The sequence below is a fragment of the Lathyrus oleraceus genome, chromosome 4 (assembly GCF_024323335.1).
Source record: "Lathyrus oleraceus cultivar Zhongwan6 chromosome 4, CAAS_Psat_ZW6_1.0, whole genome shotgun sequence".
Taxonomy (NCBI): Eukaryota; Viridiplantae; Streptophyta; class Magnoliopsida; order Fabales; family Fabaceae; genus Lathyrus; species Lathyrus oleraceus.
In genome coordinates, this window is record NC_066582.1 from 250,168,679 (window position 1) to 250,189,415 (window position 20,737).

The 20,737-nt window shown below is 40.1% G+C and overlaps 2 protein-coding genes across 2 annotated transcripts; both read left to right on the forward strand.

Annotated features, from left to right (window-relative positions):
• The first annotated feature begins 1,134 nt into the window (after positions 1-1,134).
• Positions 1,135-9,019, forward strand: LOC127136920 (uncharacterized). Its single transcript, XM_051063431.1, has 6 exons — positions 1,135-1,674; positions 2,084-2,368; positions 3,087-3,282; positions 6,650-6,733; positions 8,753-8,960; positions 9,004-9,019. The coding sequence occupies exons 1-6, from the start codon at positions 1,135-1,137 to the stop codon at positions 9,017-9,019; spliced, it is 1,329 nt and encodes a 442-aa protein (XP_050919388.1).
• A 1,013-nt stretch (positions 9,020-10,032) lies between these two features.
• On the forward strand, positions 10,033-11,895 carry LOC127136921 (uncharacterized). Its single transcript, XM_051063432.1, has one exon. It carries the CDS (start codon positions 10,033-10,035, stop codon positions 11,893-11,895), a length of 1,863 nt encoding a protein of 620 aa, XP_050919389.1.
• Positions 11,896-20,737: the final 8,842 nt, after the last annotated feature.

Below are 20,737 nucleotides of genomic sequence, written 5' to 3' on the forward strand. Positions count from 1 at the left end.
GCTTGTGTCTCTTGTATTACTGTTCTTTATCTTTATCATGTTTGCATTGTTCAGATATTAGTGTCGTGACATTACCTTCGACATCTCATATCTGATACCAGAATTTCAAACAATCTTCATGGACTCTCAACAACAGTCTGTGTACAACTTCTCTCAACAGATGAACTCGAATGAGCAAGCTCCAAGTTTAAGCCATCAAAACCCAGCAGTCACCGGCGTCGTCTCCACTCCCATTTACAAAGAACCTCACATTCTTGATTGTGAGCCTCATATCCATCTTGCAACACCCTTTGAAAAGATGGAAGTGTTGTGTGAAACATTGGTAGATTTTGACAACATGAGAAGAAATGGTGTCGACCTCACTGATGAATTGAAGAAGCAAGGGTGGGAAAAATACTTCCAACGTATCTATGGCCCAGTCTATACAAATCTGGTAAAAGAATTCTTGAGATTCGCTGACGTTGACGATCACTACATTGTCTCCTACATTCTGGGAGTCAAGATGGTAATCACAGAAAAATCAATTGCTGCCCTTCTGGGCATGGAGAAGGCTGGAGGAAGACGCATTTACAACATCAATCCTAGGCAAAGTATTTGTCCCATGAGATAAACCCTACAATCTTTCAACAGAGTGCTGAAGGCAAGCATTCCAAGAACAAGGAACTGCATCAGAACCTCCGGGTATGGCTGAAGATCATCTTAGGCACCATCCATCATCGCCCAGCCTCCAACTCCTCTGATTACATCAACACATACCAGAAATGCATTTTGTACTGCATTCATAAGGGTCTGAAGCTCTGCCTTCCTGCACTCCTCTTCAAATATCTCAGAGACTCTGTGAGAGATACCAGAAACAACATGAAGACAAGGAATTACATTCCTCTGGGGAGACTTATTTCTGATGTACTGATTGAAAGTGGCCTCATGGACCATCTGATACAGTTCAGACTCATGGAAGACGTGATGATAGATACTGGAAGACCTCTGAACGCTCGCAATCTGAAGAGCATGGGAATAATAAATCAAGTAAGGATCAAACCAACTCTGGACACCTCCTGGGAAGCTCTTAAAGATCAGAGGAAGACCCCAAATGGACTCTATCTATTCTCAAAAATCGACCCTCAAGAGGTAGTCATGTACTACTTAGATGATCTGTGCAAACAAGGAGTAGACATCTCAGACTTCACCTTAGACTGGCTGCCAGAATTTCCTCCAGATTTCATGAAGAGGACACGAGAACCATCTGAGAAGGCAAAGCAGGCGAAGAGAGCAAAGCTGGGAGAATCATCTGGATCAAGACCTCCAGTACCTCTGGTTGGATCACCTGGTAAGTCTGTTCCTCTCCCTCCTTCTGTAAAAATCAAACCAGTTGCTTCCTCACTCCCTCAACCTTTGCCCATATACACAAACTCTAAAACTCCTCCCTCAACCTCTAGACCCTCTAACCAACATTCCCAAAAATTAAACCTTGCCACCACATCTCTACCTGTTTCAGAAGCAGAAATGCTGAACGAAACCACTTCACCCTCCTCATCACCATCTCCAGAATCCCCACCTTACTACACCCTCTCATCTAACATTGAACCTTCTGATCCTCAGTCTCCAACTCTGGCTCAGCTTCAACACTGTGCTCTGGCCTCTCAACAGCCAACACACTCTAGCCCTGAACCAGAAGTTACCTCTCCACCCCCAGAAAACCCAAACACAACCACCTCTGACCCTCCACCATCCGAGCCAATCCACTCTGAACCACAACCCTCTGAAATAACCCAACCAACTCCTTCCGCTGACCCACAAACTCCCACACTTAACTTAAGCCCCCCTCCCCACTTCTCCACCCCAAGCCTCTGAGCCAGAAAACACCCTACTGACCCTTAAGGAAACAATAAAGGTGTTTGCAGAAGTTTCAGTTGACAAGGTCAAGTCTCTATCCATCAACTCTGGCATCAGTGATGATCCCTCCGCTATATGGACTCACTGGAACAGAGTGATAAGTTGGATGACCTCTGAAGCCTTCAAACTGAAAGGCCTCTCTGAACAAGTCTGCAATGACTTCATCAGAGACGCTGAGATCAGACTTTAGGAGCGTCTAGCCAAAGAAGCTAAGGAGCGGGCAAGAAAGGAAGCTGAAGACAAAGTAAGGCAAGAAGAACATCAGAAAATCAAAGAAGCTGAGGCCAAAGCTCTAGCTGATGATGATGATGCTGCTGAAGCTGAGGCAAAAGCCAAAGCTGCCGCTGAAGAAGCAGCTCGTCTTGCTGAAGAGTCTGCTGCCAGAGTCAGAAACGATGCATTGACTCAGGGGGAGTCCTTTACCTTCGTCCCTCTGGTACTGAAGACTCTTGAAGAGCTGCAGAAAGAACAAAAGGTAGTTTGAGCCAGACTGGACCAACAGGATTCTGTCAATGTCAACATTCAGAACATGTTGACCCAGCTGCTCCAGAGGATGCCTCCACCTCCAAACCCTTAGGCACTTAGGATTTTCTGTGTTCTTTCTGATTTACTTGTTGCTTTTATCTGCTCTGCTTGTTGTTTTCCGCTTCTATGTTTTCTTTCTGAGTTTCTGGCTTCTGTAATTGCTATCTGTTAATATCAATCTTTTGCTCATATGTTTTTGCTAAGTATTTTTGATTTTGACAAAAAGGGGGAGAACTAAAAACAGCTATGATGAAAACATATCTAATTTCTTTCAAACTCTGCAAACATTATGACTTAAAGATATGCAGGAAAGTAACTAGAAACATCCAACCATGGAAGATCCGGTAAGAACTTCTGAACTCCCAGATCTAACTCAGGGGGAGCTCACTACAATCTGATCTAAGACTCTTTTCTAAAAATGTTTCATCTCTAAATTAAATTGTTTTGTCATCATCAAAAAGGGGGAGATTGTAAGAACAAAACTGTTTCTACAATAGATTTCTAAAATTTTGATGATAACAAAGGATGAAACCAAAAATGGCACTCTAACGAGATTTTTTCTAAGTATGCAGGACTCTGAACATTCATGCAGGAATCTGAACATTCACGCTGGACTCTGAACAGATATGAAGGATTCTGATCACATATCAGATACAAACGTATGTCAGATACAAAGTATTAAAGGATCAGACACCGTTGAGAAAGAAGTACATCCAAGAAGTTCTGACTCTGATCAAAGAAAGACAGAAAAAGATCCAGAAGCTCCAACAAACTACTGGTCTCAGACTCTGATACTTAAGAAGACTAGTACTCTGAGAAGCTCTGATAAAGTCAGACGTGATCATCCTCTGAAGAACAACTCTGGTACATCAAGACTCTGATGAAGATTCACAAGTCCAGAAAGCATAACGGAAATTATTCTCACTATGGAAAGGAAGTATTTTAAGAAAGAATTTAAAAGGGAGACAAAATGGTTATAGCAAGAAACACAGAAGTAATGACATTGAATACTCATCAAAGACCAAGATTCTATCATCACTCCAACGGTCCTTCTCAACTACTATATAAAGGACAGTCTACCTCACTAGAGAGACACACCTGCAACGCACAGAAAAATTCATTCATACTCTCTCTCATTTTTCACGAGTTGCTTCTCTTATGTGAAAACTCTTGTTCTAATACTCTTCTGTAATACTTGCTTACTCTTAGAAGCGCTTTACATTACAACTCTATTTTGCTTAAATTATTTGTTCCTCAAGTGACTCTGCGTAGTCTGTATACTTGAGAGGGCTAAGAGATTATTCTCTTAGACGATCGGTTGTGTAATCTTTCAAGATTAGTGGATTAAGTCCTTTTTGAAGGCGAAATCACCTTGGCCGGGTGGACTGGAGTAGCTTTGTTTTCTAAGCAAACCAGTATAAAATTTTGTGTGTTCTATTTTTTAAAAAGCTTTTATTTCCTAAAACAATTCAAACCCCCTTTCTTGTTTTTCTCACCTTCAATGAGAACTCCTTAGCAAAAGGCTAAGAAGAAGAATGAACATGATCTCTCATGCAAAAGGCAATGAGAATTCCTTAACAAAAGATTAAGGAGAATGATGAATTGAATATGACTTCTCATGCGAAAGGCATTGAGAACTCCTTAGCAAAAGGATAAGAAGAATGATGAAATGGTTTCTCATGAAAAAGGCAATGAGGACTCCTTAACAAAAGGTTAAGAAGAAAATTGACACTTTCTCATACAAAAGGTAATGAGAACTCCTTAACAAAAGGTTAAGAAGAAAGACGATGATTTCCCATACAAAATGTAATGAGAATGCTTAATAAAAGGTTAAGAATAAAGATGAAGTGGTTTCTCATGCAAAAGGTAATGAGAACTCCTTAACAAAAGGTTAAGAATGCGCATGAAGATGGATAGAGTTCTCATGCAAAAGGTAATGAGAACTCCTTAAGAAAAAGGTTAAGAAGAAATAATGGATAGATTTCTCATACAAAAGGTAATGAGAACTCCTTAGCAAAAGGCTAAGAAGAAAGATGAACTAGTTTCTCATGCAAAAGGCAATGAGAACTCCTTAGCAAAAAGGCTAAAAAGAAAGATGGAATGAAATGGTTTTCTCCTATAAAAGGCAGGGATAATTTCTTAGCAAAATGCTAGGAAGATTTGTGAAGGGCGAGTGAATAGAAAATGCAATACCTCATGCAAAAGGCAATGAAAGACGTTCCTCGCACAAAAGGCAGATAGGACTTGCAAAAGGAAAGTATAGGATGAAGTAATTCCTTTATGCAAAAGGAAAAAGGGACTTACAAAAGGTAAGCTAACAAAGTGACTTCCCGTGAAAAAGGAAGGGGGTACTTACAAAAGGTAAGCAGGTTTGAAAATAGAACTCCTTATGCGAAAGGCCGAGGGAACTTGCAAAAGGCAAGTATGGAGTGAAATGGGTTTCCTCTACAAAAGGAAGAAGGTACTTACAAAAGGTAAGATTAAAGAGATAATTCCCATGCAAAAGATAAGGGGAACTTGCAAAAGGCAAGTAAAGGAGATGATAATCCTCATGCAAAAGGTAGAGGGAACTTTGCAAAAGACAAGAGAACATCATGATACCTCACAGACACAAGGGAGGAGATAAAGTTTTCAAAATGTGGCAATCCCTTTGGACTTGCCAAACATACGTCAGGTCCCTCAAAATAATCGATAAGGGAGTAGGTCATTCATCTAATCCCTTATCTAATGCTCAAGATGCAAAGTTTTGACAAAGATAACCCTCGCGTGCAAAAGGCAATGAAATAACTTACAAAAGGTAAGTGGAATCAACGAAATCTTTTCTGTGCAAAAGGCAAGGAAGACTTGAAAAAAGAAGGGGGGCTTACAAAAGATAAGCAACATGAGAAATTTCCCATGTGAAAGGCAAAGGGAACTTGCAAAAGGCAAGTGACTGGCAAAAGGCCAATAATACTTGCAAAGGAAAATAAAGAAGAGATACTTCGGGGAACCTTCTGGGAATACCAGTTAGGAGTTTTATGGGGGATAATGTTCTCAGTTGGGGAAATAGAATTGTCCCAAGTGAGTATTTATTTATGCTTTCGAGAAAGGCTTGAATTTGTCTTATGCAAAGTATTCATGTTCGATTCTGTATGGTGTAATGCTCCATCTTGATGGAATATGCTACGCGTCTTAGTGATGCAATGTTATGCAATAATGGTTACTTATACAAGATGTCGGTGTATGCTCAGGCTTTTATGGTAGGTAAGTAAGACCAGATGATGGTTGGATTTTCTGGAAGTGCCAACAAAAATTAGGCTTTGAATTTGTTAAAAGAAGGACTTAACTTCCCGACATCATGGTCTCTTGACCGCTGTAGTGACGAGGAATATATGGATCATCTAGTGCCCCAAGCTGGATCTGAGCAGGCAAGCTGAATATTGATTACCCTGAGTGAATGACAATTCTGGTAATCTTCTAGGTCAAGGCGGCCTTTGTGATTATGTGTCCTTGTGCACCATAAGTGGTACTTAGAAACCGTGGTTGCCCTTTAGACATTTCAAAATCAAATTAATTTTGTGTTTTCTTTCAACGTTTTTGTTGGTATCCCCAAAGTTTTTGTTGGAAATTCCTAAAAGAGGTCATTGCCAAAAGAGTAAAAATACAATGGCAATGGGAAAAGCTCAGATTTCCATTGAGTTCCAATTCTGCTATAACCCTTATATTCTTGAAGTTCCTTGTACTTTGCTTTTGAGGAGAGTGATTGGGTTGATTCTTCCCGTCTGGGGTTTCCATTGTTGAAGCGACGGATTCATAGATTCTTGGTAGACCGCCGCCTCTTGCCTTTAAATCCCTAACTATTGCCTAGACCGTGCTTTCGGGTTTTCAGTCTACCGGGATACCTTTTTTTGCCTAAGTTGTCCCTTAGGGTTTTACAGCTTAGTGGGTTTCTTATTTCTTTTTATTTTATGCCTAATTTTTTCCTGAACCTTTTTCTTTTTGTGGTTCACCAGGATGCCTATTTTTGCCTAAGTCGCCCCTTAGAGTCTTCGACTTAGCGGGTCTATTTTTAGGCGAAGTATTTTTTGATTGTGTATGCATTCACTAGGGATGTAAGGTCTTCATCGTCCATAGTTGAGAGAATCAAGGCTCCTCCAGAGAAAACATTTGTCACAATGTATGGTCTTTCGTAGTTGGGTGTCCATTTTCTCTGTGAATTTGTATGAATTGGCAAAATCTTTTTCAACATCAGGTCTCCTACTTGGAGATTCCGAGGACGGACCTTCTTGTCCAATGCCCTCTTCGTCTGCTTCTGGTACAACTGATCATGGAAAAGGTATGTCATGCGCTTTTCTTCGATGAGGTTGAGTTTATCGAGCCTCATTTAAACCCATTCAACTTCTTCAAGCTTGACGTCTGTTAAGATCCTCAGGGAGGAAATCTTTACCTCAATGGGAAGCACTACCTCTGTGCCATATACAAGATAGAATGGGGTTTCCCCGGATGAAGTACGTACCGAAGCACGATATCCATCTAAAGAAAAAGGTAGCATTTCATGTCAATCTTTGTACGTTCTTACTATCTTCTGAACAATCTTGTTGATGTTCTTGTTTGTTGCCTCAGCAACGCCATTCATATTCTGATGGTATGGCGATGAGTTATGGTGTTAAATCTTGAAACTCTTGCAAAACTCTTTAATCATCTTGTTATTAAGTTTCGATCCATTGTCGGTAACGATCTTGTTGGGAATCTGATCGGTCACCATTTGCACTTAGTTTTCATCATCCATCCAGCATGAATCTTCAAGAATCGGTAACACTTTGTTCTTTCTTTTAGTTGATTTCTTAAGTTTATCGCATTTTATAAATTTCTGCTTGTTTTACATGTATTAGTGGTTCATCTCTTTTTGTCGCATTTTATGCTTTTCTGTGGTAGTGCTGTTTGGTTTACAGATCTAATAATAAGCCCGAAAGATGCGTACCAGAAGAATGGAAGTCAAGGACATCATGCAAAGGGAGAAAAGGAAAAAACAGGGGGCTGACACGGGTGCCCGTATCAGCTGACACGGGTGCCCGTGTCAGCGTGTGCAGAATAGAGATTGTGGAATCCAGAAACCACGGAGCTGACACGGCCCGTGTCAGCAAGGGCTGAGGATTTGAGATTGACAGAGAGCCAACACGGGCGCCCGTGTCACCTGACACGGCCCCAGTTGGCCAATTCGCCCCGTTTGCTGATTTTTAGTGTTTTGATCCCTGTGTACGTCCGGAGGGCAGTCTGGGTATTTCACGATGTTTTTAGTTGATTGGAAACTATTTAGTCTGCATTTTGGTGAAGAGAGAGGACACTTTTGATCGTACAAGAAAAAGACAGAAAGGAGAAGCGGGCTTTCAAGGTGTTTAGAGAAGAAGAGATCTTCAAGATCGGAAGAGATTGAAGATCAACCTTCATCAACAACAAATTGTAATGTCTCTATTTTTTAATTTACTGTCTTTGAATATTATGAGAAGCTAAACCCCCCAATGCTAGGGGGTGTCCCTGAATTGCTACTGTATGAACACTTTTTCTATGTTTTTATGATCATCGACGTTTTCTTAATTCAAATTATTATCCAACGTTCTTAATGCTTTATTTTATCGGACAAATTGAATTTTGATCTCTGGTTAAGGTTTAGGTCAGACAAACCACCTTATCGCTTGTTGTGTAATAATACTTCGATTTAATCACTTAGGAATAATGATCAAACCATAGTGGCCGTTAATTCTTGATCAATTGCATTTTTCGTAACGTCATTTTGAATAACTAAGGAATTAGGATTGAAATTGACTGTTAATGGTTTTCAGCTAAGGGATTAGAGAAAACAATTCTTGAGAATCGGTTTTGAATAATTACAACGTAGATGTTATATAACATGGAAGGAGTGTGGTACAAAGCAATTCACACATCTTGTCTTAGCATGCTTTCTCATATCGTTAACAGCTTTTTATACGCTTTCTATAATTTATTCTTGTTCTTATAATTTTGAAAACAATCATCAAACCCCCTATGATCTTTTGTTCAATGGAATTGTTGTAAAGATTTGTACTTATTACGCAGTCCTCGAGATCGATACTCGGGAGAATTCCCATTTTATTACTACATCGATGCAAATAGTACACTTGCTATTTTACCGATCAAGTTTTTGGCGTCGTTGCCGGGGATTGCCAAAGTATAAGTTGAATAATAATTCAATTGAAATTTTGTTGCTCTACGACCAAAATTTTATTTCTCTCTACTATGTTTTATTTTTATAAATTCTAATAATTGTCTAATCTGTGTATGCGAGGTAAGGCCTCAGCTGAATTTCTTTTTGACGCAGAACTAGAAAGACTATTGCATGTAAGACGACGAAAAGCTAGGCTGGAACTTTCAGAAGCAACCCCCATTGTTTCTGAGTCTGAAAAAGAAGAAGCTGTTTCAGTTCATTCGGAAGACTCCGAAACCGTTTCTGAACCAATAGCTGAAGCTCCACCTCCCGTGGAAAGACTTCTGGGTGACTATGGAGGTGCAAATGCTCCTATTGGAAGGTTAACAATTGTGAACCAACCGGTAAATGTTGATCATTTTCAGCTACACCCTTCAATGATTCGTCAACTCGAAAGGAGACTGTTCTCCAGAAAAATCAATGAAGATGCCAACAAGCATTTACAAAGATTTCTGACCATGACGACATCGTTGAAAATTAAGGGACACTCAGAGGAAGCTAAAAAGTTGGTGATGTTTCCGTTTACACTATCGGAAGATGCCGAAGAGTGGTTTTACTCTTTACCCACGGGAAGCATTACAACTTGGCAACAAATGGAGACAACATTTTTGAATGAGTACTTCCCTGCTTCTGTGTATATCCGTAAGAGATATGATATTGTTAATTTCAAACAGAAGGAAGGAGAGTCACTCGGAGACGCTTACAAGAGGTTCAAGTGATTGTTGGTTGCATGTCCTACTCATAACATGGATGCAACTGAGCAGATGCAAAATTTTGTGAATGGCCTTAGAATGAAGAATAAGCAACTCATAGACACAGTTGTCGGTGGCTCAACAAATTTTACAACAGCCACTAGAATAAAGAAAATCATTGAAGCCATTGCAGCAAATGAGCATCTGGAGCTCTATGACCGTAGTGTAAGTCAACCTGAAGGTATCATTGATCTCAAGCTAGCAAATCAAGTTGTGAAGATGGAAGATCAAATAACGGCTGAAGTAGAGAGAAGAATCAAGAAAATGGCTCTTGACACTCAAACGGTGGCACAAGTTCAACCGGTTCAACCTATTCAAGCAGTTAGTTGTGAAATTTATGGGGGACCTCACTTCGCAATGCATTGTGTGGCAACTGCACAACAGGTAGAAGAGATTAATTTTCTGAAGTAGAACAACCCTTACTCCAATACTTATAATCCTGGATGGAAAAATCATCCAAATTTTTCCTGGAAGGACCAGCAAGGAAATGCTCAGAAGCAAGCGCCCAACCAATATCAAAGCCAACTACAACAGCAGTATCGACCATAACAACAACAACCTTACCAGCAGCAGTTTCACCAATCCCAACAACAATTTCAACAGGTTCCAAGAAAAGCAGATTGGGAAATTTCCATTGAAAAAATGGCGGCTCAAAGTTCACAATTTCAAGAGGAGACTAGAAGTAATCTGAGAAACACTGGTGCTTCAATAAAAAATCTAGAAGTGCAAATGAGTCAGATTGCTCAACAACTCGCGGGTTCCCAAACACCAGGTGCATTACCGAGTGCTACAGTTACAAATCCACGAGAGCATAATAATGTGAGTGTTGTAACCACAAGAAGTGGTAAATCGAAAGAAGTCTCCGAGAAAGATGATGACCAAGAAGACCAATTGCTTGAAGTTGAGTTGGAAATAAAAGAAAATGAGGTTGTGAGTGAAGAAGTGGTAGTGCCTAAACTGATGGTTAAAGAAAAAGTTAGTGAATCAAAGCCGGTTGTCAAACTCCCTTTCCCCACAAGAAATAAGAAGAAAGAGCAACATGAGAAGAACTTCGAGAAATTCTTGGAGATGTTCAAAAAGCTTGAGATTAACATTCCATTCTTGGAGGCACTCGAACAAATGCCCTCTTATGCCAAATTTATGAAGGATATTATTTCAAAAAAGAGGAGCACCGACACTGACCCTATTGTACTAACCGAAACTTGTAGTGCAATTTTGCAGGGTATGAAGATTCCGGTGAAGAAGAAAGATCGAGGCTCGATAACTATTCCTTGCACCATTGGGGATAGATCTTTCAAAAAGGCCCCCATGGACTTGGGGGCTAGTGTGAGTCTCATGCCGTTATCCATTTACAAGAGGTTGAGGATTGGAAAAGTGCAAGATACCAGAATGACACTTCAATTTGCTGACCACTCTATGAAGAGACCGTATGGAGTGGCGGAAGATGTTCTTGTGAAGATTGATAAGTTTGTATTTCCGGTGGACTTTGTCATCTTAGAAATGTCGGAAGATGAAGAGATACCACTCATCCTTGGTAGACCATTTTTGGAGACCGGAAGATGTTTGATAGATATAGAAGAGGGAACCATGACTCTAAAAGTTTACGATGAAGAGTTGAAAATTGGTGTGCGTAACACCATGAGATACAAAGATGACGTGGCGACCAGTCAACACATAGAGGTGATTGATCAAATGGTTCTGCAAGAAAATCCTTTAGGTGAACCACAATTGCCCTTGGAGAGAGTTCTAAGTCTATCAATTTCTGAAGACACTCAAGAAGCTGATGAAAAGGAGAGGGAAGTGTTAACTATGATGGCAACACAACCACCCTTTAAGGGATCCCGATCACTCCGATGGGAAAACTTAAGGGAACCCCAGTTTGAGGAAAAGAAAGATGAGACCAAGAAAGTGGTTGAGCTGAAACAATTGCCTGAAAATCTCAAGTATGTTTTTCTAGATTCTGAAAGGAGATGCCCGACTATTATAAGCTCTAATATAGAAGTTTCCCAAGAAGACAAGCTCGTCAAGGTTCTAAAGAAGCACAAAAGTGCAATGGGATGGGCGGTAGAAGACTTGAAGGGGATTAGCCCTGCGGTATGTATGCATAAAATTCTCATGGAGGATGGTCAAAAACCAGTGGTGCAACCCCAAAGACTAAATCCCGCAATGAAGGAAGTAGTTAGGAAAGAGGTTGTTAAACTATTAGATGTTGGGTTAATTTATCCCATATTCGATAGCTCTTGGATGAGTCATGTTCATGTGGTTCCAAAGAAAGGAGGAACTACCGTGATAAAGAATGAAAAAAATGAGTTGCTCCCTACAAGGACGGCCACGGGGTGGCGTGTTTGCATCGATTACAGAAGGTTGAATTTGGCGACAAGAAAGGATCACTTCCCTTTATCATTCATTGATCAGATGTTGGAAAGGTTGGCTGGTGATGAGTACTATTGTTTCCTTGATGGATACTCTGGATATAATCAGATAGGGGTTGCACCAGAAGATTAAGAGAAGACAACTTTTACTTGCCCCTATGGTATCTTTGCTTACAGAAAAATGCCATTCGGGTTATGTAATGCACCAGCCACATTTCAAAGATACATGACTTCCATTTTTGCGGACATGCTCGAAAAGCATATAGAGGTCTTCATGGATGACTTCTCGGTATTTGGTTTCTCTTTTGTTATTGTTTAACTAACCTTTCCCTTGTGTTAGAAAGATGCCAACAGACCAACTTGATTCTCAACTGGGAGAATTGCCACTTCATGGTGCGAGAAGGCATAGTCTTGGGTCATAAAATTTCTCACAAAGGAATAGAAGTAGACCAAGCCAAGATCGAGGTAATAGAAAAGCTACCCCCTCCAATGAATGAAAAAGGTATAAGAAGTTTCTTAGGACATGCGGTTTTCTACCGCAGGTTCATAAGAGACTTTTCTAAGATAGCTAAACCTTTAACTACCCTGTTGGTTAAGGACAAGGCTTTCATTTTTTATAAAGAGTGTGTCGTTGCATTTGAAACTATAAAAAATAAATTGGTGACGGAACCAATTGTCATTGCCCTAGATTGGTCTCTACCTTTTGAGATCATGTGTGATGCGAGTGACATTGCAGTCGGAGCAGTTCTTGGGCAACGTAGAGATAAACTGTTGCATGTCATATATTATGTTAGTCATGTGTTGAACCCTGCACAGATGAACTATGCGACTACCGAGAAGGAGTTGCTAGCGGTGGTTTATGCCTTCGATAAATTCAGGCAATATCTGTTGGGTTCTAGAGTCATTGTTTATACTGACCATGCTGCTTTGAAGTATTTATTTGCTAAGCGGGACTCAAAGCCAAGACTATTGAGATGGATCTTACTACTCTAAGAGTTTGATATGGAAATTCGTGACAAAAGAGGGTGTGAAAATACTGTGGCAGATCACCTCTCTCGGATGTCCCCAATAGAGGAGAATGAGGAAAAGCGTCCAATAAAGGATGAGTTTACTGACGAACACATCCTTGTTGTTATTGGAATGCCTTGGTTCACAGACTACGCAAACTATCTAGTAGGCGGGGTGATCCCTAGCGAATTTGACTCTAATAAAAAGAAAAAGTTTATGCATGATTGCAGGTTTTACTTGTGGGATGACCCATGCTTGTACAAGAAAGGAGTAGACGGGTTGGTCAGAAGATGTGTTCCCAAAGAAGAACAAAGAGATGTCCTGAAAGCTTGCCATGACTCTGACTATGGTGGAAACTTTAGTGGTGATAGAACCACAACCAAAGTCCTCCAGTCAGGATTATACTGGCCTACACTTTTCAAAGATGCTTAACAAGTAACAAAGAGTGTGATAAGTGTCAAAGGATGGGAAACATCTCGAAAAGAAATCAGATGTCGTAGAACCCCATGTTGGAAGTCGAACTCTTTGATGTTTGGGGTATCGACTTTATGGGACCATTTCCACCGTCATTTGGAAATAATTATATTTTGGTGGTGGTGGATTATGTATCCAAGTGGGTAGAAGCAGTTGCTCTACCAACGAATGATGCAAAAGTGGTAGTCAAGTTTCTAAAGGAAAATATATTTGTCAGGTTTGGAGTGCCAAGAGCTCTAATAAGTGATGAAGGAACTCATTTCTTAAATCACCTAATGGAGAAGCTACTCTTGAAATATAATGTAAAACATCGTATAGCCACTCCGTACCATCCGTAAACAAGTGGTCAAGTTGAAGTGTTGAATAGACGGTTGAAACAAATTCTGGAGAAGACGATCAACTCATCTCGCAAAGATTGGGAAAGTAAGCTTGATGATGCGCTTTGGGCATACCGAACTGCTTTCAAAACACTATTGGTATGTCCCCTTATCAATTGGTATATGGTAAGGCATGTCACTTACCCTTAGAACTTGAACACAAAGCTTTGTGGGCTTCAAAATTCCTTAACTTGGATCTTTCGAAAGCGGGAGAATCCTGAATCCTTCAACTCCATGAGTTAGAAGAATTTAGGAACCGAGCATATGAAAATGCCAAAATCTACAAAGATCAAACAAACAAATGGCATAATAGAAGGATCCAAAGGAAGGAATTTTGGAAAGGACAAAGGGTACTATTGTTTAATTCGAGGATGAAGTTGTTCTCGGGAAAACTGAGATCGAAATGGTCGGGTTCGTTTATGGTACACAAGGTATATCCCCATGGAGCAATCGAAATAAAAAATCCATCCAATGGGGATATTTTTAAAGTGAATGGCCAAAGGTTGAAACCTTAAAATGTGGAGCAAGAAGTTGGTCAAATTGATGTTGTTCATCTTGTCTGATAAGATGAACAACCGTCGATCCATGTGACGTTAAACGAAGCGCTATGTGGGAGGCAACCCACACTTTTGTGCCTAATCATTTTCTTTGTTTTGTTGTGTTTTATTGATTTGTAGGTTTGAACAATGTTTGCTAGAGGAGCCAAAAGTTGGTGTGCAAAAAGTCTCTGGAAAAATCGGAAGCAGAAGCCCAGCACAAGCTCGAGAAAGCAATGAAGCAAAAATGTGGCGGAATCATCCCGGCCACGTCAAAGGGCGAGAAGGACTCCGAATGAGCACGACATTATGTTTGAAAACTTGGAGCACCAAAAGAGGTATACGGTTCATCTTAAAAGAAAATTAACCCCTATCAGATACATGTGTAATGGCACTTTGCAGGAATTGGGATTGCAAGCTAAAGTTCACCGAATGTTCCACACCTTAGGTATGTTAGAATTCATGCAGTTAGAAGCGGCAACTTTTGCATGCATTACTCTTGAATTCTTGAGTACCATTGAATTTAAGCTGAAAAATCGGTGGAATGGAACGGAGAAGGAGTACTACGGTACTTTGCATTTTCGTTTATTTAATACTGATATGGAATTGTCTGTGGATGAGTTAGGGAGTATCCTCAAACTCCCAATCGTAGGCCCTAGAACGGGGCCTGATACTTTTTTTCCGGCGTAATTCTGGACCGCTATAATAGGTAACACTAAATATGTCTCCAAAGGGGAAAAAGCATCGGGTATCCATAACCCTTGTTTCAGGTACGCGCATAAGGCTTTGGCGTACACCATGTTTGGTCGCGGTGATAGCACTGGTGTCGCCACCCAAAGGGAGTTATTCTTTCTGTACATTATGGCAGCACAAACTCCTATCAACATAGCAGCATTTGCAGCTGACTACCTAGGTAGAATTGGTCGCGCTACTTCAGGCGACATTTCGGTTGGCGGAATGATCACACAGATTGCCGACCATTTTGGATTTGGTGTTGCGCTTGCTGACTCTCCACAGGTGCCGGGTAAAAATAAGCTGGACATGGCCGCGTTGATTCAACAAGGCATGATTGAGGTAAAACAAGATTACTATTCTCTTATCTGCCAAAAAGTCCATGTTCTTGCTTTACCCGCTTATGATTTCATCAGTATTACTAACAAAGCCAACTGGCTTTATGAGTGTCCCGACCTGGATGAAGGGGACGAAGATTTTCTTGATTCTTTGCTTGCAGATGAACATATGGAGGGCGCACCGAGCACTGAGGAGCCGTTTTACCAACAACCGTAAGAACCGACTCAAGCTTTAGGGTCCTACTCCATGCCACAAGACCAATGGGGTTGGATTCAAGATGAGATCGGCCACCTTCGCACGGAGCAATCTAGGCAAGGTGAGGAGCTCACCAGGTTCAGAGTCGAACAACGTCGCCAAGGGACGGTTTTGGATGAGATGAATGCGATGATGCAACGCATGATGTTGCATTATCCGTACCCACACCCACATCCTCAGTAAACATTGTGAGTACCCCTCTTATCTTGACAATAAACATTGCGGACAATGTTTGGTTCAAGTGTGGGGGGTTTTTATTGTTTTGTATTTTATTTTAGTTATGTTTATTTATTTTGTTACTTTGTTTTGTCTTTGTGTGTCTATTTTATTCCCTTAAGTTACAGATAAAAGTGGATTCTACTGGGGTGGTGATCCTTAGAAAAAAATTGAAAAAGGGCAAGTGCAACAAAAAGAAAAAAAAGTGTGTAGAAACATCCGCTTCTACCGGAAAAAAAGAGAAAAGAAATGAAAAATAGAAATGAAGTATAAGCACTTGCCTAAGTCAAAGACTCATGCATTAATGTGATACTCAAAAGAAAAATTGAGTGGAAAAGAGTCAAGTTGGACAAAACCCCATAAAATAATTTGTGCACAAAGAAAATCAACAACATGAATGCCGAGTTCTAAACCTTTGTCATCCATTTTCTTGTCTACCCCCACCGTACCTAAGCCCCGTTACAACCCGAAAGACCTCTAAAAGTGTGTGAATTTGGTTTGTGTAGTTAACGTAGAATCTATTCAAAAATTAAGAATTGATATTGCATACCTTGATATCATGAGTGCTAAACACTTTAACCCCGAGAGATTTGGTGAGTGGTGTGAAGAAGTTTGCAGGTGAAGGAACACTCTGATATGATAATGCAATGGATAGTTCAAATAGGTGAACCAGAAGCTTAATCGGGAAGAAGGAAGATAAGTTACGAATAGCATCAGCTGTATTGTGGAAAGAAGAAAATCCATGGTTGGCCTCTGTGTTGTCTCTTACATCACTTGAGGACAAGCAATGAGATAAGTTTGGGGTTGTGACCGGTCACCATTTGCACTTAGTTTTCATCATCCATCTAACATGAATCTTCAAGAATCGGTAACACTTTGTTCTTTCTTTTAGTTGATTTCTTAGGTTTATCGCATTTTATAAATTTCTACTTGTTTTACGTTGTATTAGTGGTTCATCTCTTCTTGTCGCATTTTATGCTTTTCTGTGGTAGTGCTGTTTGGTTTCCAGGTCTAAAAATAAGCCCGAAAGATGTGTACCGGAAGAATGGAAGTCAAGGACATCGTGTAAAGCGAGAAAAGGCAAAAACAGGGGGCTGACACGGGTGTCCGTGTCAGCTGACACGGCCCGTGTCAGCATGTGCAGAATAGAGATTGTGGAATCCAGAAACCAGGGGGCTGACACGGGTGCCTGTGTTAGCTGACACAGCCCGTGTCAGCAAGGGCTGAGGATTTGAGATTGACAGAGAGCCAACACGGGCGCCCGTGTCACCTGACACGGCCCGTGTTGGCCAATTCGCCCCGTTTGCTGATTTTTAGTGTTTTGATCCTTGTGTACGTCCGGAGGGCAGTCTGGGTATTTCACGATGTTTTTAGTTGATTGGAAACTATTTAGTCTGCATTTTGGTGAAGAGAGAGGACACTTTTGATCGTACAAGAAAAAGATAGAAAGGAGAAGCGAGCTTTCAAGGTGTTTAGAGAAGAAGAGATCTTCAAGATCGGAAGAGATTGAAGATCAACCTTCATCAACAAGAAATTGTAATGTCTCTATTTTATAATTTACTATCTTTGAATATTATGAGAAGCTAAACCCCCCAATGCTAGGGGGTGTCCCTGAATTGCTACTGTATGAACACTTTTTCTATGTTTTTATGATCATCGATGTTTTCTTAATTCAAATTATTATCCAACGTTCTTAATCCTTTATTTTATCGGACAAATTGAATTTTGATCTCTGGTTAAGGTTTAGGGCGGACAAACCACCTTATCGCTTGTTGTGTAATAATACTTCAGTTTAATCACTTAGGAATAATGATCAAACCGTAGTAGCCGTTAATTCTTGATCAATTGCATTTTTCGTAACGTCATTTTGAATAACTAAGGAATTAGGATTGAAATTGACTGTTAATGGTTTTCGGCTAAGGGATTAGAGAAAACAATTCTTGAGAACCGGTTTTGAATAATTACAATGTAGATGTTATATAACATGGAAGGAGTGTAGTATAAAGCAATTCACACATCTTGCCTTAGCATGCTTTCTCATATCGTTTAACAGCTTTTTATACGCTTTATATAATTTATTCTTGTTCTTATCATTTTGAAAACAATCATCAAACCCCCTATGATCTTTTGTTCAATGGAATTGTTGTAAAGATTTGTACTTATTACGCAGTCCTCGAGATCGATACTCGGGAGAATTCCCATTTTATTACTACATCGGTGCAAATAGTACACTTGCTATTTTACCGATCAGAATCCCATAACGACAAATGATTTCCTTCTTTAGGAAGCAAGAAACCACCTGTTTGGTGACATTTGCATAAGAAGCAGCCTCCACCCATTTGGTAAAGTAATCAATGGCTACCAAGATAAATAGATGTCCATTTGAAGTAGTTGGTTCAATGCGCCCAATCAAATATATGCCCCATATGGCGAAAGGCCAAGGAGATGTCAGGACATTCAAGGGAGTTGGTGGTATATGCATTTTGTCTATACAGATCTAGAATTTGTGGCATGTTTGCACATGGCAATAACAATCGACTTCCATTGTCAACCAGTCGTAACCTACCCTTAAGATCTTTATGGTTGTCGTGTGCCCACTAGAATGAGTCCCAAAGGAGCCCTCGTGGACTTCTGCTATGATTCGGTTTGCTTCATGTATATCCATGTATCTGAGCAAGACCGAGTAATAATTTCTTTTATAGAGCATGTCCCCACTCAAGAAGAATTTGGTTGAGAGATTTCTCACGGTCTTCTTATCTGTAATAGACACATTCTCAGGATACTCATATTTCTCAAGATACCTCTTGATGTCATAGAACCAAGTTTTATCATAAAATTCTTCCTTAGTTGCTAGAAAATATGCAGGTTCGTCTAAGTTGTGAGCAAATTCTTTACTTTGAATAAATTTTGAATGATAGCAAATTGTGTGATCATCATCCAAGTCTTGGCTGTGCATTATTTTACATGACTCGTTTGTGTTTTTATCCCATACTATTGTTTCATGACTGTACATAAAGATCCACATTGATACATCTCTTAAAAGGAACTCATAAAAACTATTTTGTATCAGTATGTATCAATACATACTCCTATGCATCGATCCATAACATATGTTGAAAACCACAAAACATTTTTGTTCAGTATGTATCGATCCATACGAGTCATGTATCGATACATGGACAGGCAAAATGCTCTATGGATCGATCCATACGAGCCTTGCATCGATCCATGTTAGTTGAAATGATCCATGTATCAATACATACGCATTTTGTGTCGATCCATGCTTACATAAATTCTCCAAAAATTCATCAAACTTACAGTATGTATCGATACATAACCTCATGTATCAATACATAAGTCTGTTTTATCTACTAACAGCTTATGTTTTTCATATATAAGTAGTATTTGTGACAGCAGTGAAAGGCACGAATTCTGAGAGGGAAAAATAGTTGAAACACCAATCAAAGGAGTGTGTAGCAGCAATTTTTGTGAGCAATTAGAAACCTGAAAGAGACTTCATCTTCTCCATCTTCTCAATCTCTTTTCTTCAAGAACATCAACATATAATCATTCTTGTTCTTCGGATTAAAAGATCAACGAGATAACGTTCAGTGGTAACGATCAAGGATCTAGCTGAGGTGTTCAGTGGAACGATCGAGGATCTAGCTGAGTTGAAGATTGAAGGGGGTTTCGAGGAAAAACCATTTGGTTTGTCCTTCAAGAACTGGAGTGTTCTTGCGGGTTTTGTCAGTCACGTTTGCAGAACAGATTCAGCCGCAGCGTTGCGTTTGGAAATCGGGGGATTTCGCAAACAGGTCGTGGAACCGGTGAATTGTTTGCAATTTCGTGCAGGAAATTCTTGATCGTGCTCAGATCAAGTGGAGGTTTCATACAATAAGAAGTTCTTGGGATTTAGAATTCTGTCTTTGTATCGTAACCTTGTATCAACGAATTCGGCATTATTGATAATCAAAGTTCTCAATTTCATTTGAAATTGAGAGGGAGACGTACCCACACGCGAGGACGACGTGGGGAACTTCCTTACCAAATCTCTGCGTACCGTATTCTTTCCTTACTTCTCTTTAAGTTTCCAACAGTTTCGCAATTTCAGTAAGTGTGTTGTGGATGTACTTTTTGCGATACAACAGTGGCAAGAAAACTTCTTTAACTAAACTCCACTGTTGTTCATCATTGATAACATACACACCAACTGTTTGACAAAACTGTTAGCTGAGTTTTATTCATTGGAATTAGGATTTAGTGATAAGTGCATTCAATTTGATAAGATTCTAGTGTTAATATTTTCTGTCATTCTAATTCAAAATCCAGCAATAAATTCGCGTGTCCGGTTTTCTAGTAGTGGTTCAGAATAGACGGAAGTCGATTCAGGACTGAAATTTTCCGCTAAGTATCAATAGCTCTGATAAAATTTTCAATCCGTTTATTTTCAAAGAGGTGATCTATTCACCCCCCCCCCCCTCTCGATCACTAGCCACACCGTCTAACAAGTGGTATCAGAGCGCCGGTTCGCTGGTGCTCTGTGGCTGCCTGTAACAGTATGGATTCTGAACCAAAGGGGGCGTATAATATAGCGCCTATTTTCAACGGTGAAAATTACGGCTACTGGAAAGACTGCATGCGAGTTCATATAAATTCTGTGGATAGGCTAGTATGGGCTGCCATTGAAAATGGTCCTTTTCAAATTACTATGACAAATTCGGCTGGCGCCATAGTTCCTAAACCAGAAGCTGATTGGAATGAGAAAGATGAGAAAAAGTGGTTGTGTGATTGGAAAGCTCGAAATATGCTAATTTCAGCACTTGGTGTTGATGAGTATTATCGAGTATCTCATTGCACGACATCTAAAGAAATGTGGGATGCTTTAGAAGTTGCCCATGAGGGTATTACTGAAGTAAAACAGTCCCGCATTAACACACTAAATCTAGAGTTTGAGCTCTTTCGCATGAAACAAGGAGAATCTATCTCCGACATGCAAAAGAGATTCACTCATCTCACTAATAGGTTGAGTGCACTTGGA